The sequence below is a fragment of the Gallus gallus genome, chromosome 8, assembly GCF_016699485.2.
Source record: "Gallus gallus isolate bGalGal1 chromosome 8, bGalGal1.mat.broiler.GRCg7b, whole genome shotgun sequence".
In the NCBI taxonomy this organism is placed as follows: Eukaryota; Metazoa; Chordata; class Aves; order Galliformes; family Phasianidae; genus Gallus; species Gallus gallus.
In genome coordinates, this window is record NC_052539.1 from 4,247,667 (window position 1) to 4,257,940 (window position 10,274).

Genomic DNA, 10,274 nt, shown 5'->3' on the forward strand with positions numbered 1-10,274 from the left:
TGGCTCTGAGCCCACCCCGGTGCTCAGCCTTGGCTCTGTGCATCCCAAAACGCTGGGACACCAGCTGCAGCCATCTCACCAGTTTCACCCTCCAAACCCAGTGCTTACTGCACTGTCCCTGTTGCGTTGGCTGCTGCTAACTGACCTTTGAGCACCAGTGCCCGATGTGCTGATAAGGGCTGGGGGGGGGCGCAGTTGATAAAAGCTGCGCACCACGGCAGTCCCTCTGTCTGTCCCTCTGTCCGTCCATCTGGGACGAAGATGCTGCGCTTGGTCAGCCGTGCTGCGCGATGCTGGGGGGCGAGGCGGGGGCCGGCACGGGTACACCCTGCAGCCATGCAGCAGGCATGGTGAGCGCCCAGCCGTGCGGTGGGACAAAGCCTGGGGGCTTCGGGGGGCTGGCGGTCAGCTGGAGGCTTGCTGGGGAATGGGGGGGCTCTGTGGGGGCAGGGAGCGGGGTGCAAGCCTCAGAGGTGCCCAGCACAGGACCGCCGCCGCTCCCTCTGCCTCGCAGCCTCTCCAGCACTGCAGCGGCGGCCGGCACGGGCACGTGGCCCAAGGACGTGGGCATCCTGGCACTGGAGGTGTACTTCCCTGCACAGTATGTGGAGCAGTCTGAGTTGGAGCGCTATGATGGTGTGGAGGCCGGCAAGTACACGAGGGGCCTGGGCCAGCAGCAGATGGGCTTCTGCGCCGCCCACGAGGACATCAACTCGCTGTGCCTGACGGTGGTGCAGAGGCTGGTGGAGCGCGGGCGGCTCTCCTGGGACGCCATCGGCCGCCTGGAGGTGGGCACCGAGACCGTCATCGACAAGTCCAAGGCCGTCAAGACCGTCCTCATGGAGCTCTTCCGCGAGTCGGGCAACACTGACGTGGAGGGCATCGACACCACCAACGCCTGCTATGGCGGCACAGCCTCGCTCTTCAACGCGGCCTCCTGGGTCGAGTCCAGTGCCTGGGATGGTGGGCGTGGGGCTGGGGGGCTGCCTGGGTGTGGGGTGGGCGCTGTGGGGTGGGGGAAGGATGCTTCCCTACTGGCATCCCACCACCTTCCTTTCTCACCCATGTAGGCCAAGGGGTGGGGGTGGGGAGGTGGGTGGTGGGCTGTACCGGGACCACGGGATGGATGGGGATGTCCCACCCACTGTCGTCCCTGCTGTCCTCTCGCAGGACGCTATGCTGTGGTGGTGTGTGGGGACATTGCCGTCTACGCCACGGGGAACGCGCGGCCCACAGGAGGTGCCGGTGCCATTGCTATGCTGGTGGGACCCAACGCCCCTCTGGTGCTGGAGAGAGGTCAGTGCTCCATGGGGGTCTGGCTGGCCGTGCCACCGTGGGCACCATGGAATGCCCTGGGCCAAAGGTGGGGCTGATATGGTGGCCAGGACCCACCCAGGAGCAGATCCCCAACGCACAGCTCTCCCCCGTGTCCCCAGGCTTGCGGGGAACGCACATGGAACACGCCTATGACTTCTACAAGCCTGACCTGTCCTCAGAGTACCCAGTGGTGGATGGGCCCCTCTCCATCCAGTGCTACCTGCGGGCCTTGGACCGCTGCTACGCCGTGTACCGCAGGAAGGCAGAGAGCCAGTGGCAGCAGGGTGAGGGGGGACGCTGCGGTGCTCGGGTGGCCCCACATCCCACCCTGTGGCGACTGACCTTCCCGCTCTGCCTTCCAGCCGGCATCAAGCGGCCTTTCACCCTCGACGACTTCAAGTTCATCATCTTCCACACGCCCTTCTGCAAGCTGGTGCAGAAGTCGGTGGGGCGGCTGCTGCTGAACGACTTCCTGGCCGCCCCCAGCCCTGACACGGCTGCTGGGCTCTACAAGGGGCTGCAGCCCTTCCGGTGGGTGCCTTCCGCTGTGCTGGGGACGCCTCTGCTCGCCCCCCACACGTGCTGACAGCCCGCCTCTCCCTGCAGCGGCTTGAAGCTGGAGGACACCTACACCAGCAAGGAGGTGGAGAAGGCCTTCCAGACGGCCAGCCAGGAGATCTTCAACCAGAAGACCAAACCCTCCCTGCTGCTCTCCTCCCGCAATGGCAACATGTACACGCCGTCCATGTATGGCTGCCTGGCCTCGCTCCTGGCTCAGTGAGTCTGCAGCGCTGGCAGCAGGGGGGCGCCATGCTGGGGGGAAGTGCCAAGTGAGGGGGGCGCCATTTTGAGGGGTGGCTGTTTTGAGGGGCTGCCATTTTGAGGAGGCACCAGTTTGAGGGGTGGCCGTTTTGAGGGGGCGCCATTTTGAGGGGTGGCTGTTTTGAGGGGGGCGCCATTTTGAGGGGGGGCTGTTTTGAGGGGTCGCCATTTTGAAGGGGCGCCATTTTGAGGGGTGGCTATTTTGAGGGGACGCCATTTTGAGGGGTGGCTATTTTGAGGGGACGCCATTTTGAGGGGTGGCCGTTTTGAGTGGTGGCCGTTTTGAAGGAGCGCCATTTTGAGGGGCACCATTTTGAGGGGTGGCCATTTTGAAGGGGCACCATTTTGAGGGGTGGCTGTTTTGAGGGGCTGCCATTTTGAGGGGTGGCCGTTTTGAGGGGGTGCCATTTTGAGGGGTGGCTGTTTTGAGGGGTGGCTGTTTTGAAGGGGCGCCATTTTGAGGGGTGGCCGTTTTGAAGGGGGCGCCATTTTGAGGGGGGGGCTGTTTTGAGGGGTCGCCATTTTGAAGGGGCGCCATTTTGAGGGGTGGCCGTTTTGAGGGGTGGCCGTTTTGAAGGGGCACCATTTTGAGGGGCTGCCATTTTGAGGGGTAGCCGTTTTGAGGGGGCGCCATTTTGAGGGGTGGCTGTTTTGAGGGGGCACCAGTTTGAGGGGTGGCCGTTTTGAGGGGACGCCATTTTGAGGGGTGGCCGTTTTGAGTGGTGGCCGTTTTGAAGGAGCGCCATTTTGAGGGGCACCATTTTGAGGGGTGGCCATTTTGAAGGGGCGCCATTTTGAGGGGTGGCTGTTTTGAGGGGCTGCCATTTTGAGGGGTGGCTGTTTTGAGGGGGCGCCATTTTGAGGGGTGGCTGTTTTGAGGGGTGGCTGTTTTGAAGGGGCGCCATTTTGAGGGGTGGCCATTTTGAGGGGGTGCCATTTTGAGGGAGCGCTGTTTTGGTTGCCGCCATTGTGGAGAGCATACTTTCGAGGGTTGCCATTTTGATGGGGAAGGGGCTCCATTTTGAGGGTCACCATTTGAGGGATCGCTATTTTGGTGGGATGTCATTGTGGAGGATGCCATTTTGGGAATGGCCCAGCTTTCACTGCACTCAGCCTGGTGCTGTCCCCCAGCCAGCGTTTCCATGCCGCCTTGCTGGAGCACATAAAGCTCTTCTGTCAGTGCTGTGGGATGAAAACCCCCTTTTCATGCCCAGAGAACGGCCATCCCCCACTGCTGGCTGGGAAGGAGCCATGGGAACAGCCAGGCACGAGGGCGGTGCGAGTGCTATGTCCGTCAACCCGTCCTTGAGCCACTCACTGCCCCACGCAGGGCTGCAGTGCCTGGTACGGCCCTGGGACACGGTGGGGGCAGAGATCCGCCCAGGCCCTGCTGTGCCAAACTGTTCCCTGCTTGCTGTCCCCTGCAGCACAGCCTCTCTTACCTCCTCCTGCAGTGGTTGCAATTTAAGCTGGCCCAGCGTGTCAGGGCCCTCCTGGATGAGGTCCCTCTAGCCCTATATCTCCCCTAACTCCTCTCCCCAAATGGCCACAGGTGCTCGGCTCAGGACCTGGCTGGCTCCAGGATTGGTGCCTTCTCCTACGGCTCAGGGCTGGCCGCCAGCATGTTCTCCCTCCGCGTCTCACAGGATGCTGCCCCGGGTGAGTCCCACACCATGGGGACCGAGAGCCGGGAGGGTACGGGTGGGTGGTGTCTCACCCATGGTCTCCCCACACTAGGCTCCCCCCTGGACCAGCTGCTCTCCAGCCTGGCCGATCTGCCTGCCCGCTTGGACTCCCGCAAGCGGGTGGCCCCGCAGGACTTCGCCGACATCATGAAGAGGCGCGAGGAGACCCATCACCTGGGTGAGCGGGGTTGGGGGGCACCCCACTGCCGGGGTCCGGCTGCCCTGCTGAGCCTCACGCCCTCTCCCCACAGCCAACCACACTCCGCATGGCTCCCAGGCAGACCTGTTCCCCGGCACCTGGTACTTGGAGCGGGTGGACGACAAGTACCGCCGGCAGTATGCCAGGAAGCCCGTGTAGGGCACGGAGCAGGGCAGCCACTGGGGGGACGTGCAGGCATAGGGGTGAATGCAGCCATCCGGGTCCTGGAGCAAGCAGTGTTTTCTGCGAAAACACGGGTGGAGTGGGGAATAAAGCACGGATGCAAGGGCAAGGGCTCCTGTTCTGGCTCCCTGTTGCAAAGCAGCCAATGTTACCCACTGCCGTGTATTCCCCTCCTGCCCCAAAACCCATCCTGAATCGCCACCGTGCCAAGTGGGATTTATCCCTGTACACGACACGTGTCCAAGGAGAATGGCATGCATACCCAGGATGGGTGCATTCCCGATGCTTTGGATCCAACACGGGTGGCAATACTCAGTTGCCAACATCCCCAGGGGATAGCTTCCATGGGTGGAAGTGGGATGACGTGGGCTTGCAGGAGGCTCAGCCCATCTTGGAGCACTGCCCGGGCTGTGGCCAGAGGGGACTTCAGCAGGGCAGCAGAGCCTGAGAGACCTTTGCACCCTTGAGCAAACAGTACTAGAGGGTGGTGGGGGCGGCGCTGGGGATGGAGCCAGGAGGGACAGAGTCTGCAGGGAAAGGTTTGAAGTTGGGTATGAGGGACGTCATCGGGAAGGGTTTAGGGATGGGTAGAAAGTGTGTCAGAAGGCATGAACAAGGCACAGCATGCTCGTTCCTGGATGCTTTATTGAGCATGATGCTCCCCCAGGTGCTGGCGGCTCCAGGTCTGTCCTGGTGGTGGGGGGCTACAGGTGGAGCTGGAAGACTTCTGCAGTGCATGGCTTCAGGCCAGCGAGGTCAGACAGTGGGGCTGAGAGCCCAGCTATGCTCCACTGCTCCCCCACCACTGCATTGGAGCTGTGGTAGGACTGGAGTTGGATCCCTGCTTTCCCCAGCAGCCCTGGGCAGGAGGAAAGGGGTCAGGGCTGCAGCCTGTTCCCTGGCACCTGGACCCCACAGCAGTGCGGGATCACAAGTAGCAGGGCTCTGTCTACCCTGAATCCTCTCTATGATGTTCTTTCTTTCCTTTGCCCCAGGTCATACAATTGTGGAATCACTCTGGTTGCAAAGACCTTTCAGATCCCCAAGTACAACCCCAGCCCACCCCCATCACGTCCCTCACTGCCACAATTGCACAGTTCTTGAACACCTCCAGAGACAGTGACCCCCTCCCTCCCCAAAGCCTGTGCCTCTGCATACCCATTGGGGTGACACCAGGAGCTTACCAGTGAGTGTGGGAAGTGCGTTTGTCTCCGATGCTTTGGCTCTATAGATGAGGAGAGGGCCCACCAGTGGTGCCGGCTGCTTGAAAGTGGCCCCATTGAGCTCCCGCAGCACTGGACTGCTGCCCTGCACCGTTCCCGTCACCCGGTGTGGGGTGCCCTGCAGGGCCACCTGCAGCAAGCCCTCGGGCTCAGGGCATGTGTCACCATGGGTGGCTGTGACCTGGTGGGAGGAGGTGACCACTCAGCACCCGCATCCTACATGGGATGTCCCCTGAGGGCACGGCGCCCTGTAGGGTTATACCAAGGAAGGATAGGATGTGGTGGCATTGGGCTGACATGTGGCACTCCGAGTACCTTCAGGCCAGCCTCCTGGGCCAGCAGCATGGCGTTCACCAGGGTCGCCTCCTTCTTTCCTCTAGCCAGCATGCCTGACACCACGGCAGGTGCCAGGTAGCTGCTGGCATCCTTCAGGGGGGCCCCTAGGATCAGTACTGCGATCAGCTCATGTCCGTCTGTATTCCCACTATCCCATCCATTCCACGCCTCCCATCCTTCGTCCCATCATCCAACCACCTCCTGCCTTCTGACCCAGTGTGTCCCCTTGGGTCCCTGTGCTGGAGCACACCTGCCCACCTCTCACCTAAGGTGCAGACCTGCACATTGCCCGTTGCTTGCTTGGCCAGGCCATGCAGCACTGTGCCCAGCGCCTTGGCCAGGGCGATCCAGGGCTTGGTCTGGGGCGCAAAGGCTTTGCTCAGCGCCTGCCCGTTGACCTGAAAGGAAAAGCAGGATGAGCAGTGGGGATCTATCTCACATGGGGTCTCTGAGGTGCAGCAGGGGACTCACCACGCCGACCAGCCCCTTCCCAGTGGCCATGTCCACTATCTGCATGGCGATCTCCTTGCCGCAGCGGCTCTGTGCCTCCCGTGTGCTGGCACCCAGGTGCGGGCAGCAGATGACGTTGGGGTGGTCCACCAGGTCCCGGTCCTTCGGGGGCTCCTGCACACAGCCCCAGCCTCAGCCCTGTGCCCATCCTGGGGGCCGCCCTCGCCCAATTTGGGTGATGGCCCCAGGGGGACCCTTCTCACCTGTGTGAAGACATCGAGGGCGGCCCCTCCACACTGCCCCGAGCGCAGTGCCCGCAGCAGTGCTCCTTCATCCACAATGCCACCCCGGGCACAGTTCACCACCTGCACGCCACGGCGGCACTTGGCGAAGGTGCTGTCATTCAGCAGCCCTGCAAGGAGCACCATCAGGGACGGGGATACGGGGGCTGCCCCAGAGCACCCCCAGGCCCCCAGACCGCCCTACCCGTGGTGGAGGGCAGCAGTGGTGTGTGCACCGTGATGAAGTCACAGCGGGGCCAGATCTGCTCCAGTGGGAGCTGCTCCACGCCGAACGCAGCTGAGGTCTCAGGGGTGATGATGGGGTCGTAGCCGATGGTCTGGGGCAGAGCGGGGGCTCACAGCTGTACCCAGCCTGCTCCCCACCACTGCCCCCTGCCCTGCTGCTCACCTTCATGCCAAAAGCCTGCATCCGCGTGGCCACCTCCCTGCCGATGCGGCCCAGCCCCAGCACGCCCAGCGTCTTCCCATTCAGCTCCATGCCCATGTACTGGGGGGTGAGGAGAGCGGTGAGCAAGCAGGGGTCACCCAGCACCCACCCGCCCAGGCAGTGCACCCACCCCATACCTTCTTTCGGTCCCATTTGCCTTCCTTCATGGAGGCAGCTGCCTGGGGGATCTGCCTGCGAGAAGGAGGCACGATCTGTGCAGGGCTGGGGGCTGTGGGATGTGGGATGGATACCCCACCCCGCACGGCCCCGCACTCACCTGGCCAAGCACAGGATCATGCCGCAGGTGAGCTCTGCAGCACTGAGGCTGTTCCCGGTGGGCGTGCTGGGGACAGGGAGCGGGATCACCGTGTGACCTCCCCATAGGGATGGAGACCCGCGGGGAGGCCGGGTGCCGTGCTGACCCCCCAGCCCCGTGCCAGCAGGATGTCTCCTTTCTGGCTGCGGGTCCCACTCTTACTTCATCACCAGCACTCCCTTCCTGGTGGCTGCATCCACGTCCACATTGTCAACGCCGGTGCCTGCTCTGCCCACCACCTGCAGCCTGCCCGCCGCCTCCAGCACGTCGGCGCTGACTTTGGTGGCCGAGCGGACAATGAGCCCATCGCAGTCCTGCAGGGACAGACACCACACGTTGGTCAGGGCTGGGCCGTGGGGATGGCAGGCAGGGTGGGTGGTGGGGTGGGAAGAGCCGGGGGCCTGGGGCTGGGATCAGCAGCGTGAAAGCAACCAGGATTCTTGCATCAGACGCAGGAGGCGGGGACACGATCCGTGGGCGAGGGGGCTTCCAGCCTCCCACGGTCCTGCAGTGTCCCTCGATGTCCCCAGCGTGTGCTTGCGGTGTACCCGCTCATCCCACTGGGACAGAGAGCCACGGTGCCCACTCGGTGCCCACCTGTGCCCACCCGCTGCCACCAGCCCAGGGCTCTGAGCCGCACGCAGACCCCAGCTTGCTCACCCGGATCTCCTGCAGCAGCTCCTCTTTGCTCAGCCCGGGCTTCTCCAGTACCTGGATGCCCCCCGCCTGCAGGATGTCCCTGCAGCAGGGGTCCAGGCTGTCGCTGATCAGCACTTTCTGCAGCTTGGCAAAGGCCATCGCTTGGTGTGGGGCTGTTGGGGCTGTCGGGGGTCCGTGCCCGCTGTCTGTCCGCACAGCTCCGGCCAAAGAGGTTGCTGCGTGCTGCCCGCCGCACTAAATGGGCCGCCGGCGGGGCATGTTTTGCGGGCTGCTCTCTTGTCTCATTGGATCACATTTCCATAATCCCACCTCTTTCCCACCTCTTTTCCCTCCTCTCCCCATCGCCGCTGGGTGGCTGCGAGCCCAGTATCCCAGCCCCCCTAAGCCCCCCGAGCCCCTCACCCTCAGCAGCTGTGATGACAGAGTGGGGAGCCCAAAAGGGCCCCTAGAACATCGAGCACCCCCGCAACCCACGTACCACCCACTCCACTGCCGTGCCTCAGTTTCCCCACCACGGGGAGGTGGTGGCAAAGCACTGCACTGCCCCAGCACTGCACCCACCATTGAGCAATGCCCCGATAAGCGCTGGGGGCGCGGGGCCAGCTCCCAATTGCATGGAGTGCACGGGAGCCACCCAGCAAACGCCCTCCACGGGGTGGGAGCCAGGTGGCTGCAGAGGTGACCTCGTGAGGAAAGCGCCGGGCCTGGAGGGGACAGCATGGGAACGTGGTGCAGGGGATAGGGAAGAACAGAGGGTGTCCCTTTGTCATGGACGCAACACCTCACGATGTGGCCAGCGCAGGGCACACTCACTGCAGGCCGTGTGCACCCCAGCACCATGCACACCCTGCCGCAGCTGCAGCCAGGGAACAGCCGTGACGCCAAAGGGAGGAAAGTCCGGGGCAGCTGGCATGGGGCGAGAGGTGGGGTCAAGGCTGGGGTTGGTGACATTCCACAGCAGGGCCCCATGCTGCGTCTCGGAGGGGCTGCAGACCCATTGCCGGGGCACAGTTTCCCCATGCACAGCGTATGTTGGGGGTATTCAGGACAGGATGTGTGGCTACGGCCCCCCGGCCCCGCTCCAGTGCCTTGGCACAGCCCCACGCCTGGCCCTGGCCCCTATTAACCATTAAGACTGAGCTCAAGGTGCCCGCCAAGCCTGGGACAGCACCAGCTGGGTGTCACTTTCTGGTGGCTCCCACATCACGCGTCCCCCCCGCATCTGCGGGGATAAGCAGGGGACAGCCTTGCAGCGGGTGGGGGCCCTTTGCTGTGCCCAGCCCCCGCAGACCCTGTCCCATGCGATCGCTCGAGGCCGTGTGTGACCGAGGCACCGCCGCAGTGCAATGCGTGCAGCTTTCCCCAGGCGGCTGGTGCCCTCTCCTGGGGAGCAGAGTAGGAGTTGCACCCCGCAGCCCTTGCAGGGACACGGGGAGCGGGATGAAGGTACCGACCGGTGTGCCCCCACGGCCCCATGGAGAGACCTGAATGCAGTCCCCGTGTCCCATGAACAGACCCTCAGACTGGTGGGCACCTCCAATACGGCACTTGGTGAGATTGGTGGCAACTGGACCATGACCTGGATGGGGTCTGGAGGCTAAAGGGGGTTGGTACCCCCACTGCTAAATCCCGCCGCTGCGATCCCCCCTGATGGAGACATCAAGGGGGAGGCTGCCGTGGGTGTGGGTTGGAGGAGAGCAGTGGGGGTTTCCTGCGCAGTGAGGGGCACTGGGACAGTGGGGAGAGGGCGGGGGTGGTACCAGGGAAGGGAATTAGGGATGCTTCAGGGGGTCCTTGGGTCAGGATAGGAGTGGTAAAGAAGGGGCGAAGGTGTTTTGAGGACGGGAGGTCGGGCTGCTGCTGGCGGGGGCACCGGGAGACGGAGGCCGTTGACGGAGGGAGGGAGGGATGGAGCGGGAGGGAAGGATGGAGGCAGGGACGAGGAAGAGGAGGCGGAGGAGGAGGGATGCAGCGGCGGGCGGAGCCGCCCGGTGCCGCAGAGCCGCCTCCCCGGCGCACGCTGGGGCGGCCCGGCAATGCCCGCGGAGCCCCCCGGTGCCCCCGGTGCGGCGAGGCCCGGCGCGGTGCAGCCCGGAGGCGGACGGGAGGATGCGAGCCCCGCGGCGGAGGTGAGCGGCGGTGCGCGAGTGATGCGGGACCGGGACACGCGTGGGCCCGCGAGTGGAGGATCTCGGGGCCGAGATGCGGTTTGCTGCCCCGGGGCTGCGTGGTGCCGGCGCTGCCAACGCGAAAGCCCACCACGGCGCGTCTGAGCCGGCGTGCCATGGGGACGCACGGTGCCAGGGCATGCCGCGGGGACCAGCGGGTGCTCCGCCACGCGATGGGTCGGGGCC

General features: G+C 64.1%; 2 protein-coding genes across 2 annotated transcripts; one reads left to right on the top strand and one right to left on the bottom strand.

The window, feature by feature from the left end:
* The first annotated feature begins 228 nt into the window (after window positions 1–228).
* On the top strand, window positions 229–4,331 carry HMGCS2 (3-hydroxy-3-methylglutaryl-CoA synthase 2). The gene is made up of 9 exons (XM_422225.8): window positions 229–350; window positions 515–963; window positions 1,171–1,296; window positions 1,437–1,601; window positions 1,680–1,848; window positions 1,924–2,094; window positions 3,692–3,798; window positions 3,877–4,002; window positions 4,076–4,331. Exons 1-9 carry the CDS (start codon window positions 262–264, stop codon window positions 4,180–4,182), a joined length of 1,509 nt encoding a protein of 502 aa, XP_422225.6. The 5' UTR covers window positions 229–261; the 3' UTR covers window positions 4,183–4,331.
* A 502-nt stretch (window positions 4,332–4,833) lies between these two features.
* Window positions 4,834–8,131, bottom strand: PHGDH (phosphoglycerate dehydrogenase). Its single transcript, XM_422226.8, has 12 exons — window positions 7,921–8,131; window positions 7,423–7,574; window positions 7,222–7,287; window positions 7,082–7,136; window positions 6,906–7,004; window positions 6,702–6,834; window positions 6,479–6,627; window positions 6,237–6,389; window positions 6,031–6,163; window positions 5,745–5,869; window positions 5,391–5,610; window positions 4,834–5,065 (listed from the first exon to the last, which is right to left on the bottom strand). The coding sequence occupies exons 1-12, from the start codon at window positions 8,056–8,058 to the stop codon at window positions 4,911–4,913; spliced, it is 1,578 nt and encodes a 525-aa protein (XP_422226.5). The 5' UTR covers window positions 8,059–8,131; the 3' UTR covers window positions 4,834–4,910.
* Window positions 8,132–10,274: the final 2,143 nt, after the last annotated feature.